This window comes from Marmota flaviventris, chromosome 9 (genome assembly GCF_047511675.1).
Source record: "Marmota flaviventris isolate mMarFla1 chromosome 9, mMarFla1.hap1, whole genome shotgun sequence".
Lineage (NCBI taxonomy): Eukaryota > Metazoa > Chordata > Mammalia > Rodentia > Sciuridae > Marmota > Marmota flaviventris.
In genome coordinates this window covers 76,248,099-76,268,612 of record NC_092506.1, presented here as the reverse complement: position 1 = coordinate 76,268,612, position 20,514 = coordinate 76,248,099, and the positions used below count along the sequence as shown (strand labels likewise).

At 32.2% G+C, this 20,514-nt stretch overlaps 1 protein-coding gene across 2 annotated transcripts in view; it reads left to right on the top strand.

The window, feature by feature from the left end:
- The window catches only part of Nox4 (NADPH oxidase 4), a 169,849-nt gene extending 149,668 nt beyond the window's left edge, over positions 1-20,181 (top strand). The window contains exons 14-18 of one of the 2 annotated variants that reach the window (XM_071617160.1): positions 798-917; positions 2,450-2,558; positions 5,108-5,176; positions 6,569-6,666; positions 17,841-20,181. In XM_071617160.1, coding sequence (XP_071473261.1) covers positions 798-917; positions 2,450-2,558; positions 5,108-5,176; positions 6,569-6,666; positions 17,841-17,961 — 517 coding nt within the window. In that variant the 3' untranslated portion in view covers positions 17,962-20,181. Of the gene's footprint in view, positions 1-797; positions 918-2,449; positions 2,559-5,107; positions 5,177-6,565; positions 6,667-17,840 lie in introns of both variants that reach the window. The other variant, XM_027942593.3, reaches the window with a different exon arrangement.
- Positions 20,182-20,514: the final 333 nt, after the last annotated feature.

Genomic DNA, 20,514 nt, shown 5'->3' with positions numbered 1-20,514 from the left:
ACAGATGGAGGAATAAAGAGATGAAAGCTCTGGCTAAGACAGCTTCTTAAAAGAGGATTTCCCATTTGTTGCACATGCACCTCCATTGTGTACCACATTAGCCCAAACACAGCCACGCAGCCAAAACAGATGAATGGAATCTGAGAAATGTAGTGTTATGGCTGGGGATTTTACTTCCCTGAATAAAATTAATGTTCTGTTACTAAGAAATGGAATATGAGTATTAAATGAATAATTAGCAATTTCTTTTGCAGACAAGATGAGGTTTTCTCTTGCAGACATACACATGAACATACATATACACACATTTGAATACAGAAACACAAGAAGACTAAGTATAGTTCCTTTGTGATTGTTCAGAAGCAGTGTTAGATTCTTTACCTTCCTCATGTGATTTTTCTATTTGTATAGTAAATGTTTTAAGGTCTCCTATGGGCCTCCATTAATGGAAATACTATTGAACTTAGACATTGTAAATTGGTATTTTAATTTAGTCAAATATAGTAATATAATATTACCAGAACTTTAACTTATCTGATGCTGCATGATCAAATTTACATTTCTTTACACTTAAAACTAATTTTACCTCAGAAAAAGTATGCTTAAAAACAAATATGTTTTAATATCAACAGCTCATACACAACCTTTTACTCCTTTAGGCTATGAGAATCTATTAGAAATAATGAAATAAACACTGAGTCATTGAAATGCCTAGATATTGGACTCAGCATGCTTGTTTGATACATGTCGTGGAAAATTATTTTCATTTTTCCAAACTTTGTCTGCCTTTTCCACAGGCTGTACATTGATGGTCCATTTGGAAGTCCATTTGAGGAATCTCTGAACTATGAAGTTAGCCTCTGTGTGGCTGGAGGCATTGGAGTAACTCCATTTGCATCAATACTCAACACCTTGCTGTATGTCATTTTGATCCATTTTATCAATTTAAATAGAAAATTTCCAATATTTCAGATATTTTCTTTTTTTAGTATGAAATACTTCCATACAGATTTTTTTCCACTCATATTTAAAGGAATTCTACTAATTAAGGAAAGGATAATTCAGTGGTTTTCAACATGTGGTCTGTAGCCCCCAGCATATTCCTTGTAAAAATAAGTCAATATGACAGGTATTCATTCCTCTGTCCTTTTACTTTTAAAAGTTATTCACTACATTCTTCATCACTGGTAAGTGGCACTACTCATTCATTCAATCAACAAATATTTTTGAATACCCATGTGCCCAGTTGATCTTACCAGGTACTGGGCACACAGCAATGAATGGAACTGGAGTCTCTGCACTTAAAAAGCTTACATTTAAGTTGAACAAGTGAAAAATAAACCAATGAGAAAACCATAAAGAGAACTATTTCAGAAAATGTTAGAATTATGAAAAAAGTTTAATAGAATATAGAAATGAAGGACAGAACCTAGTGTAGAATTATGGTCAGGAAAAACTTTTATGAGAAGATGACACATAAACACATCATTCATTGGTTTGTTACTTAGCAAATTGACAACAGACTGAAGAAAAGAAATTTCAAAGGTGAGACTGCCTAACTAGGAAATAATCTTCCAGTATTTTACTTCTAGGATTATAAGCAAAAGTTAACTAATTAACCTGAAAACACAATGTGACAGCAGGAAGTCACGCTCAAATCTATCCTATTCACTTTTCAAGTAAATACAATTTGCATTAAAAGTATGTTTTATGAAGCAATGAAAAATAATAAGCCAGAGTGATGTGTTTGAATGGTATTTTATTTCTAGATGTAATTTCAGTATTTTTTGGAGGATCATACAAAAGTAACCATATTCCAAGCCAGAAACCATTTGTTTCTGACAACACATTGCAAGTTATTTGGATACTTCATGTTATGAAAAAGGAAGAACATTTCCTTAACCTCCAGTCTACTTCATAGTTATAAATAGGAAACCAGACTTGGAATAAAGAGTTGCTGGAACACATTACATAGTACGTGGTTGTGAAATCTCTTTCTTTAATGATTATTAAGAGTGGGATAAACAACCAAATTTCTGGAATGCTTTAGGCTCATTTTGCCAGGAATCCAGGGCAAGACCAAGTGAACTTTGGACTCCTGTTCAGTGATAGTATTCTCTGAAAATAGAGGAGTTGTTTTTCTAAGAGTTGGGGGAAAATATTATTTTGATCCAAGAGTTCAGTGTATGACCTCAAATGGAAACAGGTGATATGCATATGATATTCAATGGCATAAACACTCAGATTAATGATATATGCCATGACTTTGAGTCAGTACATTGTGAATTGCATTCATTTGAGAGTAATGGTGATGTGTCAGATAATGGAATTTAAATGACTGATTTTTCTATTGGTTGCTTGCTATAGTGAAAAGCAGATTTTCAAGAATGCAAGGATTCTGTAATTTGTTTTGTAATCCTAATAACTACCATGTTGTATTATTTTAAAGGGATGACTGGAAACCATACAAGCTTAGAAGACTGTATTTTATTTGGGTGTGCAGAGATATCCAGTCCTTCTGTTGGTTTGCAGATTTACTCTGTATGTTGTATAACAAGGTAACAATAGCATTTTTTTTTTTTGGTTTTTCAATTTTTCATTAAAAATAGTTCTTTTGTTTCATATTACAAAAGCAAGAAATACTTGCTATAGGATAAGCAAAAATTCTCTTAAACCTAAACAAAATCAGAGATAAAATCTGTTAACAATTAGGTACACTTCATTTTAGATATGTGTGTTTGTGAGTATGTGTAGGTAACTGTGACATACTTTAACTTAGAAACATTCATTTCCATTATTAACATAAGATGTTTAACAGATGTGTTTGCATATGGCTGGGGGTGGTGAGAGAGACTGGGGAGACTGATGGGGAGGAACATCAGCAGGCTCTTGCATGCTCTTGCATATTCAATTGTTGTTTCCAAAAGCTTTTATTCCTCATCTTCATCTTGAGTACAAAGACCATTAGAAAACTTATTGATATGCTATCCAGAACCTCAAAAATTTCAAATACTAACTTTTTAAAAAAGGTAAAAGTAAGAATTCTTCACTATTCTACTTATAACATTTTTAATTACCTATTGTTTCTTCTATGTTTATTCAAATTATACAAGTGATATACATATGCATCTTTGCTGCAAATATTTCAAGCAATTCAGATAAAGTAAAATCTTTCACTAAACTTTCCTTACCCAATGTATATAATCAGTTATTTTATGAGTGTTCTCTCATATTCTTTATATTTTTATTCAAATTGGGTTTTTTTTGATTTTTTTATTGGTTCTTGGTATGTCTTGAATTTTTTTAATATTAATAAAACACAGAACCACCTCATTCTTTTACTGCAGTAGAAAATTTCATGGCGTGGAATTATCTCATTTATTTAACAATTTCCTAATGTTGTGTATTTACTTCTGTTTTATAATGAGTATAGCAGTGGACTTTATTGCTCATGCCTCTGTGCATGTAGTCATTCATTTAGTCAGTCATGCTATCATTCAAAAAAATTTATTAATCACTTACCATGAGTCAGGAACTATTTTAGGAGCTGGAGATATGTCAGATAAGAAAATAAAACCAAGTTTCTGATATTGTGGGGTTTATAGTCTTAACTAAAAAAAACTATGCCCTAAACCAGTGTGTATGTATATATGTATATATGTATATGTATATATTATATATACATATATAATAATATATATAAAAATATATATATATATATAATATATATATATATATAAAATAAATATATTGAATAAAATATAATATTGAATAAAATATATATATATATATATATATATATATATATATATATAATCATTAGAGGGCATGTTTTTTCACCTTCATTTATATTGTGCATTCAAGAATGAGAATGCCCACCTAACAAAACAAAATGCTCTTGCATAGAGACCTGAGTGGAGGGAACAAGCATGCTAGTCATGTATCTTGTGTAGCACGAGGAGGAGCAAATTTGAGGCAGAGGAGTGTAACTGCATAGGTAAGAGCACTGATGCAATAGCATGCTTGATGTGATGGAGGAAGAAAGGAGGTCTGTGTGCATGAAGCAAGAACAAGAATGTAGGAGAGGCGATTGGAAAGATGGTGTATGTGCTTTTCTGGGGAAAGATAGATAATAGGAGGCTTTTGAACTTTGTGTAAAGAGAGAGAGAGAAAGAGAGAGATAGATATGGATGGATTCTGTAAATATACTGAGAAGAGTAGAAAGCAGGGAATTCAGCTGATACTTGTACATGAATGTTCATAAAACATTATTCACAATAGCTGAAAGATGAAAACAACTCAAGTGTCCATTGACTAATTAATGGACAAAGAGAATGGGGAATACATACAATGGAGTATTATTTAGCATTAAAAAGGAAGGAAACCCTGTCACAATGCTACAGAATGGATGGACCTTGAAGACTAAGTGAAGTTAGCCAGACACAAAAGGGAAAATATTTTTCAATTCCGTTTTTACAGGGAGGTACATATAGTAGTTTAATTCATAGTGACTTAAAGTAGAATGGTGATCCAGAGTCTGTGGGAAGAGGGAAATGGGAAATTGCTGGTTCTCATTTTTTCCAGACTACTTCTTTTTGCAGGTATATTTTTTTGTTTCATATATATTTTATAAATGGAAATCCAGTGCTAAATAGTTAAAAAAAATAAGAAGAAAAAATGTCTTTTAAAAAATTTTTGTTTTGCTTTTCCTAACATGTATATCCCATATCACTATTGTCTTTTCTTCAATGAAAATTATATTCTTAAGGAGTAAATTCATGGATAAAATAAGAAATAATTGAAAAGTATTTAGGGGATTATGAATATTATATTTAACATAGTACTTTCTGTATCTGAAAAGCTAAAGAATTATTTTTTTTCCACTACCTTCATCAAACCTAATTATTACCAGTAGGGCAGGAGGGTTTGTGAATGTAAGAATCTGTCTCCTATCCTTCTATGTACATATCTACCTATCATTTCCTTATAAATATTTGCAGTGATAACCAAGTTATATGTTAAGTCATAGACTCACATATATTATAATAGAAGAAAATCTGGGTGTATGGGAGGAAGTTTAATAAGTCTATTCATTTTTATGTCTCAGTTGTGGCAAGAGAACAGACCTGACTATGTCAACATCCAGCTGTACCTCAGTCAAACAGATGGGATACAGGTATGTGGTTGGATGTTATTGTTAATTAAACAAGCCTCTTGATAGTTGAAGATTTACCATAGGAACTGTGCTGGATGAAAACTTCTGCAGGTGGCTTGAGCAGAAGTTTCCTAGAGAAAGGCCTCATTTGAAATACATCCAGGAAACTCATGGCCTGTCCTTGAAATCAGCCCTTTTGCCTTTCACTCACCCTACTCACAGCAGGCTAGAGCAGACCTGTTGATTCCATCTCTCCCCACTTTAAAATTGCTTCATATTCACTATCTCTGGAGACTGGGCAAAAAATGAATAGGCTTGAGGTTTTGTTTTTGTTTTTGTGTTCATAGAAGGGAGGTGTATGTGGAGATTTATTATGAGCTCATACAAATTAGACATAGTTCATTCCAAGAAAAACTAAAAAATAGAATAAAATAGCTATCATACATTGCTTATTTACAATGTGGACACCATGATAAGAATTTTCCATATATTATCTTCTGTAATCCTAAGAGGTTTGAGAAGTAGATATTTCCCTGTTTTTCAGATAAAGAAACTATTATTTAGAGATGACATTGAACAGCTACATGGGGTGATAAGTCTTGGAAATGCTTTCCCAGATTTTTATTACAGTATTTTCTATCATACATTTTTACAATATTTTGAATAAAAATATGAAGGATTGTCAGTTACCTCAAAACTATTCTAATTAGATTTCTACTGTACTTGATATGTAAAAGTATTTCATTTTATCATACATATGAAGCATCATTTTTTCCTCATGGCATAATTATTTAAGATACAAATCAAATTTATACTTTGTGCTTAGTTTGTCTGCCTGGAACTCAGACACTTTCTCCTGGCTTCTCACTTCACTCTGACTCTTCACTATCTATTCAAATCCAATATTTCTTTAATTACAGAAACTAGCCCATTACTATCATTTGTTGATAGAGCCAAGATTTGTAGCTCTGCTATCTTAGGCTATTTTGGCTAGGAATATTTCCCCAAATGCATGATGACAATTGGTAGTAATTTACTCATAATGAATTGAATGTGAGTAGTGTATTTATGTGCAGATACTCAGTGAAGTTTAGATGCTGAGCCTTTTTGAGAGTGAGTGAGCAATTAAAATGCATTCTTTATCTGTGGTTTTTTTTTAAATGAAGCAACTAACTGAAGTCTAGGAAAATAAATCACATGTAAAAATGGCATTCATGGAGATAATGGATTTTTAAGGAAATGATACTATGAAATGATTGTGCTTAATAGGTTTCCATATGATACTTATGTTCTTCGTATCACAGCAATTTTGTAGGAAGATAGAGAGCACCAGCAGAGCTGATGTAAGAAAACAGAGTCATTTACTCACATCTGAAGATCATTTAAAATATAGTGCTTCTTTTTTGGCAGAAGATAATTGGAGACAAATATCAAGCACTGAATTCAAGACTTTTTATTGGACGTCCTCGGTGGAAACTTATATTTGATGAAATAGCAAAATGTAACAGGGGGTAAGTGCTATATCTCAAAAAAAATTTGACATGTGGCTAGTGATTACATCAAAATATTCCAAAACCATTACATGAAGTATTTAAAAATGACTCAGCAATAAGTTTACAAATTATAACAATTTAAATACTCTGTTAGAATCAGAGGAGTAAGCAAGGCAGGAATAACACTATATCAGTAATGTCAAATAATTACATTTTGACTTAGAAACAGTCAATAAAGGAATTTTTTGAACTAGACTCTTCTACATACTTTTAAATATGTGTAAACTCATATTAAAATGAGGGTTTATACCCACAGCATATATCTGATAAGCATGGGGAAAGTTTGTAAAAATCATGTTGGCTAACAAGGGAATTTCACCAATAAATCTCACAATGAATGCTCTTAAAAATTAAATGTTTGTACTTTATAATAAGAGTGAATGATTAAAAAAAACAGCTTTCTGAGTAATATGAAGACTCTAAATTAGAAGTATTTCTATGCCTAATTTTTCTTCTTGGAAACTATAACTCTATCAAGCATCTTAGCATTAAGGGAAAGGATTTTGAAAATTATATGCCAACTCACACCTTTTGAGGCTTACATTTAAACAGTTGCATTATAAATTTAAATAGTTTCAAATAATATAGTTTCTAACAAAATGAAGATACTGACATTTTTCAATTAAATTAATCCCTTTAAACATATCCACTAGAATATAAATATAATAAATACCTGATAACAACCTCATTTATTATAGTGATATACAATCAAGTTCTTTATTAGCAATTGGAAATTTTTATATAATTTTCCCCTTTGAACTTGTATTTCTATTCTATTAACTCACAGAAATGTACTGAAATTCAACATATTTTTACATTTGGATTAATCACATATTTACTGCTGGACTACTCCTGCAACAATAATGCATGGATATTGAAAGTTTCACTTTTAAAATCTCATGTGAAAATAAGATCCATCCAGTGTTAATTGTTTCTTCTGACTTTGAGTAATCATTATAATTATTAGTATGTTCTGTTGTTTAACATAGACATTTTCTGAGAAGTGTATCATTAGGCAATTTCATTATTGTGCAAACATCACACACATCACATCAGAGTGTATATAAATAAATCAAGATTGTATAGTCTAATGCATACATGGCCTATTGGTATATATTCATATAGTATACTTCTCTTTGTATTTATATCTATCTATCTGTCTATCTATCTATTTACAATAAATCTATTTGCCCCAGAGCCATGATGAACAGAACAATGTTAGATTAAATCACACACAAAATGATATGATCAAGAATCACAAAAAACAGATTTATGAGGCTGCCACTGTTGTAATGCAGAATACTGTTTTTTTTTTAAGACAGAGAGAGAGAGAGAGAATTTTTTAATATTTATTTTTTAGTTTTCGGTGGACACAACATCTTTATTTTTATGTGGTGCTGGGGATCGAACCCAGTGCCCCACGCATGCCAAGCGAGTGCACTACTGCTTGAGCCACATCCCCAGCCCCCAGCATACTGTTTTATTGTACTTTTTTCTTAGTAGTACACTCCAAAATAATAATAAAAAGTATAGTACAGTAAATCCATAAGCCAATAACATAGTTGTTATTATCAAGTATTATATATTGTGCATAATTGTATATACCACACTTTAATACAACTGGCAATACATCAAGTTTATACCAGCATCACCACAAACACATAAGTAACTCATTGTGCTATGACATGACAGCTCTGACGTCACTAGGTGATAGGGATTATTATATTTCTATTATAATCTTATGAAACCATCATACATAATACATAGTAGACTAAAATGTCATTAAAATTTCATTATCCAATGTGTAAATGTAGCCAAATAGTTCATAATAATCTCTTTTCTTCTCCTCTTTTCCTTTACTGCTGCTAGGAATTGAACTTAGGGCTTCACTTATGCTTGGCAACCATTCTACCCTTGAGCTACATCCCTGTCCCTTTTAGAAGTTTTATTTGAAATGGAGTCTTGCAAAATTGCCCAGGCTGATCTGGGACTTGTGGTCTTACTTCCTCAGCCTCCCTAGTAGCTGAGATTATAGGCATGTACCATAAGACCAGGCACAACTCATAATTTTAAAATATATTTTAACAAACATCAAAAGGATAGTTGGATATAAATGCATGGACCAATTCACTGGAAAGTTTTAAAGAGGCCCCCTTAATTTATGAATTCGTGGATGAATATTATTTATTGAAAGGACCACTGACTCAAGATGATCTGATTCCACCCTCAGAGATTTTGTTTTAGAAATTATGAAATACAGCCTAAGAAGAATAATTTTAAAAGAATTAAAGTCAACCATGTGGTTCAGGTTGTATCTATGTTTGACATCATTTCTGTAGCACTTCTCTTTCCTTGATGAAGTAGTTTTGGGGATGAAGCAAAAAGCATTATTTACAAAGCAGAGATGCTTTGCAGTATTCATGCTCCTTGTAAAAGTGAATACAGAAAAATATATGTTGGCCTCATTTTTGCTATGTTCCTTTCCTGGGATCTCCCCCCTGAGATGTGATAATCTTGTACTCATCTAACACTTACTGTGAACCACAAACATGTTCCTCTTTAATGAACCTCTGACAAACATTCTTTTATAGTTTTCATAGTATATTGTTGAAAACTTCAACATTTTCTTTTATTCATTTCTACAGCTGAAGCCCAAGACAGGAGAGGATAATTTACAGGAAATTAGGTTGGGATTATTGGTTTCTTTCGTTAATTTGTAAGAATTCTTATTTGTTATGCCTGTCATGTTTTGAAGCAATCTTTATTTTTATTTGGTGGTTTATTATTTTTCTTGAAACAGCAGGGCTTGTTTAAGAGTAAATGTGCACCATCTACTGTTGACATTTTGTACAGCTCTTCGCTTTGTGTTTGGGCTCTGGGGCAGGCACCCAAAAGTGGTTATTTTTTCAAGGATTTTTGCATAGCATGCTTAGAAAAGAATGGATCAATCTCTTAAGAGTTCATTAATTGGACAAAAGGCTCTGTATAAATAGAAGATTATATTTCATATATCTCATATATGTAAATTGCTGAAAGAACATACTAACAGGGATAAGAGGCATAAAAATTAAATTTTAAAAATACTGTATGTTGAGCAATTATTTTTAATTTGTAGGAAGTGATTATTAAACCAGTAAGCATTTATCCAGTGTACTATGTAGAATACAGATTTAAATTAAACACTAAGGACCCAGAGGTAATAAAGAGTAATTCTTTGCAATGTATTCTTACAAGAGCTTTAAAAAGCATACGAGTGTAGAAATACATAGTACACATATATGCATGTTTATATACATTTATATACATATATACATATTTATTTAAATGTATATATATATATATATTTTAAATGTATATATGTGTATATACTTTAAAATGTAAACCTTATTTTTAATAAAAATTGAATAAATATACAGTATATAATTCTTCAACTTACTTTTTCGTGGCACACACATATTGATCATGGATAACTTCCATGTAACATTACCTCACAGTGTTTTAGGATATGGACAATATAACATTACTCTCCTAATGATGGAAATTTATGTTACCTCTAGTTCTTCATTGTTACACATAGTGCTAAAGTGACTATCTTTGTACAGACTTTCTCATGAGAGTATTATAGTAGGTTGGTTACAATATTTGAGGTAGGATTTCTGGTTCAAAAGTCTGCTCATTTTAGATATTGCACTATCCAAAACAAAATGCTTGATCAATTTACCTTCCATGTGTATAAGAGAGGGGTTCCTTTCTGTTTGGGCTTTTTTTTTTTAATTCAGAAAATGAATTGTGTGATGGCATTAGATGATCATGGAAAGTGAAGGAGGTTTTAAAATCGTATTGATTTCATCATTAGTTTACAAATGTACCTGGGACACAAAAATGTAATGATTTATCAGAAGCTATGGTTAAATGAGTCAGAGTTCAGACTTTGGCTTACCCCAAATTATCTTGGCAGTCTTATTTTACCATGTCTGTTTTGGAATGTGGGATAGCAGGTGCCATGTTGAAAGAAACTCCCATTTGATCCACCATTTGACCCAGCTATCGCCCTTCTCGGACTATTCCCTGAGGATCTTAAAAGAATGTACTATAGGGATACTGCCACATCAATGATCATAGCGGCACAATTCACAATAGCTAGACTGTGGAACCAACCTAGCTGCCTGACATGAAGAATAGATGAATGGATAAAAAAAAAAAATGTGGCATCCATACACAATGGAGTATTACGTAGCACTAAAAAATGACAAAATCATAGAATTTGCAGGGAAATGGATGGCATTAGAACAGATTATGCTAAGCGAAGCTAGACAATCCTTAAAAAACAAATGCCAAATGTCTTCTTTGATATAAAGAGAGCAACTAAGAACAGAACAGGGAGGAAGAGCATGAGGAAAAGATTAACATTAAACAGAGACGAGTGGGGGGAGAGAAAGGGAGAGAGAAGGGGAAGCATATGGAAATGGTAGGAGACCCTCAATGTTACACAAAATTACATATAAGAGGTTGTGAGGGGAAAGGGGGCGGGTAAACAAGGGAGAGAATTAAACAACAGCAGATGAGGTAGAGAGGGAAGATGAGAGGGGAGGGGAGGGGGGATAGTAGGGGATAGGAAAGGCAGCAGAATACAACAGTCACTAATATGGCATTATGTAATAATTGTGAATGTGTAACTGATGTGATTCTGCAATTTGTATTTGGGGTAAAAATGGGAGTTCATAACTCACTTGAATCAAATGTATGAAAGATGATATGTCATGAGATTTGTAATGTTTTGAACAACCAATAAAAAAAAGAAACTCCCATTTATGTTACATATGTTCATATTTTACAGTAAGATACTTAATGTGGTAAAGTATTAATAACTAATTTTTGAAAGCATAAAGAGATATTCTGAGTATTACTTTGTAAACTCCTTAGTATTGAATAACCTGTGAAAATATTATGTACCTAACTCCAAGTTGATCTTCTATTATTTATAATACAATGTATATCATATTTTAAGCTGTTGGATTAAGCAAAGGGAGAAAGGGTTAACTTTGGGCAAAATGTTTAAAACTATGTCTTCTTTTGTGGCCTCATGGTTTCTTCAAAACAATATAAATTAAGCATACCTAGAAGTTCTCTCACATTTGCTCCTGTGTCCTTGGATCAAGTCACTCAAAACTTTTGTATCTGTAATATGAGGAGTCAATAAGCTCTATAGAGTGAATTAGCTCTCATTGTAAGAGATTGCACATTTACACATCTGTATGTAAAAGCAAATATTGATATAAAAGGAAAATATACACAAATATACTGAACATTTACAAGGCTAATAACTCAATATCCATGCTCAAATACTGTTCTTGATTTAGAATTTGAGTCTCTCCTCACCCATCTTATCAAAGTTTTGTAGATATTTTTCTAGATAATTGTTGGATTACAGCAATTTAATGCAAATGGATTGTAAATATTAATTGTAGATATTGAAAAAATTGTAGGATTTCCTTAAATTAGTGAAAGTAACATTAAAAAACTCCTCAACTCATGGGGAAAAAAATGGATATAGATAATTGAATAAGAAAATGTAAGAATCAATGAATCCATGATATCCAGGGTGCTTTAAAAATAATGACTTTATTATCAAGTATTTAAAAGGAGACATAAAGAAAAATGAAAACTTGTGAATATAACCTTGTAATTGCCCTATCAAAGGAAATAATGGGCCAGAGTGGTGGTGTACACCTGTAATCTTACTTGGGAGGCTAAGGCAGGATGATCACAAGTTCAAAGCCAGCTGAAGCAATGTAGGGAGACCTTGTCTCAAGATTAAAAACTATAAAAGGGCTGGGGATACAGCACAATGATAAACAGTCTCTGAGTTCAATCCCTAATATCAAACAAACCAAACCAAAACAAAGTGGACTTTATTGTCATCATGCAGCATAACAGAGAATGTACAAAAAAAAATTATTGTCCTCTCATTTTAATGAAAACCACACTAGGTTTTATTAAGCATAAATCATTGATTTTCATACTCATTTTCCTTCTGATCACTTTGAATTAAATTAGTTATTAACACTTTAATTGTTTCTTTTTATAGTTTTTTAAAAATTAGATCCGCATATGGTAAGATATCCACAATGGTAAGATTCATTGTGGTATATTCATATAGGAAAGTTAGGTCAGATTCATTCCGATATTCTTTTCATATCCCATCCTTCCTCTCTCTCCTTGAATCCCCTTAATCTAGTCCACTGATCTTTCTTCTATTTTTTTTTTAAACTTCACCCAACTTATTTGGATTAGCTTCTACATAACAGAGAAAACATCCAATCTTTGACTTTTGGGGTCTGCCTTTTTTTCACTTAGGATAATCTCCAGTTTCATTCATTTACAAACAAATGTCATCTTTCTTTATGGCTAAGTAGTACTCTGTTGTGAATATATATCACATTGTCTTTATCCACTCATCTGTGGAAGGGCACCTAGGTTTGTTCTGTAGCTGGCCATTGTGAATTGTACTGCTATAAACATTGATGTGGCTATGTCACTGTAGTATATTAATTTTAAATATTTTGTATATATGCCAAAGAGTGGGAAAGGTGGAAATTTGTATTATTGGTTTCAGGTTTTTCCTTTCTAATACAAGTATTTACAACTATAAATTTTCCTGTACTACTTCAAATTTTCCTCTAAACACCACTTTGGATACTTCTCATAAATTGTTTTTTATTTTCATCCAGTTCTAAATATTTGTCATTTTTATTGTGACTTTTATATTTTGTCCATAGGTTATTTAAAAAGATTTTCTTTAATTTCCAAATGTGTAGAGATTTGCCATATATCATTTAATTTTTGATTTCTAGTTCAATTGGGAGTTCATCTGAATATATAATAATTATGATTTTAGTCCCTTAAAATTTATTGAGACCCATTTTATTTCCTGGAATGTGGTCCATTTTGGTGAACATTTCATGTGCCCTTGAAAAGAGTTTGTATTTCATCTTGTTGGTTGGAACATTGTAAAATATCAGGTAGTTTCAATTGTTGATTGAAATGGTGGTACTGACATTTTTAATATAGTTAAAAATTTTCTGTCTACTTCTTCTATACATTACTGTGAGAGGACCATGGAAATAATTATATATGATTCTGGATCTATCTATCTTTGCAGATCTATCAGTTTTGGATTTGTCTATATTGGTATATTTTAATAAGTAGGACTTAGATTATTTGCATTTAATTTAATAAACTATGGTTGGGTTTAAATCTAGCAGTTTCCCATTACTTTATACTGTCTCATTTGTTTGTTTTTTATTTCTTGTCTTTTTCTATCTTCCTTTAGGTGAATTTAATATTTTTTTTATGATTTCACTGTTCTGTCCAGTATTGACATATTAGCAATACCTCTATATTTCTTCCTTTTTAACTTCTTTAGGCCATTGGTCCCCAAACTACATTCCTTGATCCACCATCAACTGAGAAAAACAAATTCTTGAGCCCCCTGACAAGATCTGCATGGGAAGCTTTTGGGATGAGAAGCTATGTTCTGTGAAGGCCTAAAAGGGATTCTAATGAAGTAGAATTAGAGAAACATTGACCTAGGTGTATAGTATACATCATTAGCTATCTCAATCCTCTTGAAATAATATTTTGCCCCTTTGTGTACTACCATTATTTCATCACACATTTTGATATTGCTGTAATTGAAAGACATTTTTGTTTAGTACATAATTTGCCTGATATAAAATGGTTGGCATTTTGCTTTGTCTTTCAGCACTTTGAAGTTGTCATTTCATTGCCTTTTGATGTGCACAGTTTGTGACAAGAAACCCACAATCATTCTCATTTTTCATCTTCTGTTTATAATTTATAGTATGTCTTTTTCTTCCTTTTTGATACTCTGAAGCGTTTCTCTTTGCCACTGATTTTCAGCATTTTATTAAAGTTGACTTATTATGCTTTTCTTTGCCCTTATTCTCCTTAAGGATTCATGAGATCCTTGGATTTATAGGCTTGTTTTCATCAAATTTGAGAATATAATTCGTAATTGTTTCTTTAAATACTTTTTTATCTTCTCCCTTGTCTTCTCTCCTGTTGAGGTGCCCTATACATTATGTTAGAACAGGTTTTTTTGTTTGTTTGTTTTGTTTTGTCTTTGTTCTCTGTACAATTCAATTTGGATAGATTCTAATGCTGTATTTCAAAATTTACTCATCTTCTGTAATTCCTATTATTCTGTTAACCCATCCACTTTATTTATTGTAAATTACATATTATTTCTAGATTTTCTATTTAGATCTCCAAAAATATTTTTCATTTTTCTTCTAATCATGTTGACATTTTTCTCTGAACATGTGAAATGCTCATATCATCATGGTTTCAATGACCAAGTCTGATAATCCTGTAATTTCTGCTATTCTGTGCCTGTTCCTAGTAAATGATCTTCTTCCTTGCAATAGTTTTCTAGCATTACCATAAGAAGATACCATTAATTGGTTGGATTAACAACAGACATTTTCTTTAGAGTTCTGAGGGCTGGAAGTTCAAGGTTAAGGTGTCAACATAGTTGGCTTCCTCCAAGAACTCCCTCCTTGCCTTACAGATGACTGTCCTTTAGCTGCCTCTTCATATGACTTTTTCTCTATGCATGCATAACCATGGTATGTGTTTAAATTTTTTCTGTTTATAAGGATACAAGATAGGTTAGACCTCTCTCTCTCTCTTTTTTCCTGGTGGTCCTTGGGATTAAACCGTGGGCTTTGTACATGTCAGGCAAGTATTCAACTACTGAGCTACAGCCCTACAGTCTTATTTTAACTTAATTTCTTAAAGGTCCTATCAGCAAATATAGTGATATTCTGAGGTACTGCCATTAGTCTTCAAAAACTGGGTTTGAGAGAGAGAGAGAGAAAAAAAATAAGTCTGTAACCCTTCTAACTCTAGTTCATATTTTTTGTTTGTTTGTTTTAGAATTCCTGGGTTGCTCGTTTCACAAGGAGTTGAACTCAATTTTGAGGTTTAAATATCAGATGGCTGATTTTGATTTAGTTCTTTCAGTTGTATTGGATTTATTCTAGCATGCAGTTATGTTACTTGGGTTCAGTTTGAGACTTGCTTTTAAGATTCATTAGCACAAATCTGGAGTAACCTTTAATCCTTTAATCTTTAAACCTTTAAACCTTTAATCCTAATTTTATCAGCATTCCTAGTGCCCCTTGCAAATAAGGTGACACCTTTATGAGAATACTGGCCATTGTCCATGCATTATAGGTCTTTGCATTCCGGCTTGTGGTTAAACAAATTATTCACAATCCTGTGTAAACTCTGAGAATTGTTTTGCCTATTGATTCTTGGTAGTTCTGTAACTGAATTTACATAGTCTCCTTTCAAATATGAGTAGATATTATTCAGCCTAAGACTCGAATATAGTCTTCCACAGCACTCTGGACCTTCTTTCTATGGATCTTTCTTTCCTTCCACATGCAGCTGCACAGATTCTGGCTGTTGGTTTGTTGTTGTTGTTGTTGTTGTTTGTTTGTTTTAAATTCTATTGGTTCTTTTTAGTTATACATATGGTAGAATCCATTTTGATATAATTATACAAGCAAGGAATATATCTTATTCTCAACAGGACACCACTCTTGTGGATATACACAATGGTGGTGTATTCATATATATGTATTCATATGTGTACATAGGAAAATTATGTTAGATTCATTCCACTATGTTCCTTGTCTTAGCTCCTCTCCCTTCCCTTCGTTCCCTTTGTCTAATGTAGTGAGTTTCTAGCTGTTTTGACCTCCATGAACTTCATTCTTTGTTTGGCTCAGTGAGACTGCTTGAGTTTCCCCTGTCTGTGCTGCAGCCTATAGATTGCCCCTAGGCAATAAGAAGAAGGGATTGCTAAACTTAGCTAGCTATTTTTCCTCCTCTAGGCCCTCAGGAAACACAGTTCTGCTGCCTATTGTCTGATGCCTGAAAATACTTGCTTTGTATATTCTGTTTGTTCATTTTCTAGGTTTATTTTGTTTGTTTTCTATCTATCTATCAATCTATTTATTTATTTATTTTTGTTGCAGTACTAGGGATTGAACCTAGGGCCTCCTATGTGCTAACCAAGTGCTGTACCATAAAGCATATCCCATCCTTTTTCTAGTTTCTTCATGCAAAAGGATAAATGTAGTCTTCTTTTACCCATTGTGACTGAAAGTAAAAATTCTATTTTCATAATTATTTGATTGTTTTAAGGTAAAAAGTTTTTATATAATATTTTCTTCAGTGTTCAGTATAAAGTTTTAGTATTTATTTAAATAATTTCCCTTTTTTTCCTAGCACTAATTATTCCAAGATAATTAGAATAACTATATTTGTCCATGATATTATATAAGATGTTAATTATTTTAATATCCTAGGAATAAGCCAATGCAAATTAATAAGCTTTGGAAGAAGAACAATTTACAATACTATTCATTTCTTGGGATCTATTTAGTCTATTTGTTAGTCATATGTGTTATTTAACTAATTAAAGTTTATGTTACAGAGTAAAAAACCTGCTTGATATTTGTTACAGTTCTTACATTGCATAAATAAAAAAAGGAAAATGTGTTCAGACTAATGTATTTTATTTCCATGTGGATATGAATTTGTCACTTAAGATTATCCTTTCAAATTTTTAATGCCTTTTCTCACTCTTACCTTATTAATTCTACTCATTCAAATCCATGTAGAAATTTTCATAAACGCATATCAAGTGTCTAATGAAAGAAGAATTGTCATGGTCAAATGTGTTTAGTGATTGACACCTATCAATTTTTTCTCTTAATATTGTTTTGGCCTTACTAGTGGCAGGTAATAAACAAATTGAAGCACACTATTCCATCTATGTCTGATCAAGAGGAAATTGGTGCTCATAGTTACATTTAAAAAATTTTCCTGAATCCTGGTATGAAAAAAAAATGAGGTGAATAAAATATTTTTCTGGTACATATTTACATTTGAAAGTCATTGGAAACTTCTTTCCCCCACGCAAAATAACAAGTTAACTTTATTAATACCTTAAATCCATACTTATAAAGCATAATTCTTGTCCTGTTTGGCCTGATTTTGCACCTGATTTTTCCTTTATTTCACTTTCTTCCCAGGAAAACAGTTGGTGTTTTCTGTTGTGGACCCAGTTCAATTTCCAAGACTCTTCATAAATTAAGTAACCAGAACAATGCCTATGGAACAAGATTTGAATACAATAAAGAATCTTTTAGCTGAAACCCTATGTGGTGAACCAGGACTCTAAAGAAGGAATGAGTGCAATTTCCAAGACTTGGAAGCTCAACTGAATCGAACAGTTGTGTTATGCCAAAGAGTAACAAGCTTTTCTTATTTATGATTATTTAAAATGAAAATGCAGAGAATGTGGCAGCATGACAGGTCACATTACATGTTTAATCTGGAAACCAAAGACCTGAGGAATATCTGAAGTGGTGATTCACTTTTCAATGTTCAAATTACAAGAACACTATTAGATGCACACTGTTAATCTTTATGGCAAATTTGGGAACTCCCTGGTGAGGAGCTGAACTCACTCACTCTGAAGCTGTTAGCTGTGGTCCTCTTTAAATTGTTTTTGGTTGAACAAATACAAGATTGAAAAAAAAATAAAAATTCATTGAAACTCAGATTACATTTCCTACATTGCATATGACAGAGTAGCTTTAATTTGGAGAGGCTCCAGGCAAATATATTTGATGTTTGAAAATGCAGCACATGATTCTGGTTGATTCGGGTACTTTGTGTCAGTATCCAATCTTCTTCACCACTGATGCTAATACCTCTCTTTGTATCTGTACACAGCATGCTAACTGAACCTTCTGCAGATGTTGATATATCATCTATTTTTATGTTTTTCTCTCTTCCTTGTCCTCTGTCTAGTGAAATCTGTCTTTCTTTACTATCATTAGACACAATGATTCAATAAGTTCTTTTCATCTCCTATTTACTTAATCTATTACTACTACATAGTAATGAAAATATCATTACTATAATTTTAAAGGGACATATATGCTAATAACTTTTTTCCTTTTTCACTGTTTTAGCCCCTGCTGTTTTTTTGGTTTTTTTTTCACTCCCCTCTCCCCCAGATATAGTTTGTCTAAGGTTTTAGCTCAAAGTACTTTGTCTGATTTGTACTCCAAGATCAAAGAGTACTATATTTGGTAGCAGGCACTGAAATGTAAGTTTTATCTCTTTTGTCACACATTGCTAAGCCCAACATCCACTCCCAGTACTAGGATTGAACCCAGGGGCATTAAGCTACATCCTCAGATCGTTTTTAATTTTTATTTTGAGACAGGGTCTCACTAAATTGCCCAGGCTGGCCTTGAACATGCCATCCCCCTGCCTCAGTCTCTAGAGTATCTGGATTACAAGTGTGTATACATGTTGTTTTATGATGGAGACAGTTAAAGTGTAGTCACATTCCTAAACAGAGACCTGCTGTTTTACTTTCTACAAAAGTAGATGTACCTCACTAGCTATTGAAATTTCAGTTTAGAATTAAGAGTGGTATTGTTGCACTGGGTGATGTCATAAATTCTTAGGATTAAAATTACTGTTGGGACTATGCTGTATGATTCCATCAGTTTGTAATGCCTGGCAGTTATATTCTTGCCTTAGAGGAAAAATCCTCTTTACTATCCTAAGAATTCAGGCATTCATACAATTTAGTGATTTTTGTTCAGTAGACATCTATGAATTATCATCAAATAGAACAAATTTCTGAAATCAGCAATTCACTTGTCTGGTCTTTATTAAAATCTTGCAAATAACACAATATAATAGATGCTGTTGTCTTTTTTTTTTTTTTTTTTTTTTTTTGCTATGATTCACCAATAGCAATCGAGCATGCTAAACCATTCAGTGCTATTCTTCATTTGCCTGGATTTTTTTCTTCTCCCTTCTGCAGAAAGAAGGTGAGTCAGAAGGTGATTAAAAAATGTGCAATGCTCCTGCAAATTTACATCTGAAAGCATAATTAATAACTAGTACATCTTAGCAAAACTTTCTAGATTAAAAAGAATTTTCATGAAAACATGTAATGGAAAGAATTAGTAAAAAGAATTGAGTTTATGCAATCTTTATGTGCAATACTGACTTTACTGATCATAATGTATTTTTGTGCTTTCATTAGAGCATTTAATTTTGGTAATACAGTAATATTTTTTAAACGAAACATGGTATTTCAGACCAGGTTTGCTATGCTAAATGAAACTCCTTGCCTCTTCTAAATTCTAGTAGATGTTTAAATATTAATATTCAACAGTTAAATTTTGTTTCTGTTTATAAGAATGAATTTAAAGCACATATGATATCTTCATTTTGCTTTGAAGAACTCTTTCTATAGGGGATTGTTGTGGTACAAGTATTCTATCACTAATTTTAATGGCAACACACAATAAAATTGAAATGGTGTCCTTGGAATTTCTATAAGCTCACCTTGCCTTTGCAACAATAAAGCTGTAACATTTGTTCACAAGTTTTCCATGTTTCAGAAGCAATCTGTTCCTCAGGAATTAGCATTTGAGTGCACATTAGCCTGTTAGCCTCAGGAGTTGGGATTCTCAGTGTCACAGGCTAGTGGTGTGACTAGGACAAATGACTTCTCACACTGGGGCTAAAGTTTCTGAAGTTAAAGTTAAGATTGGTAATTCTTAATTTTTGAGAACTTAATTCAAAATAAATATTGTGCCACACAATACATTGCATATAACATTCGGGACTGCCAAAACAATGTTTAGTAGCAAGAACAGATATTTAAGAACT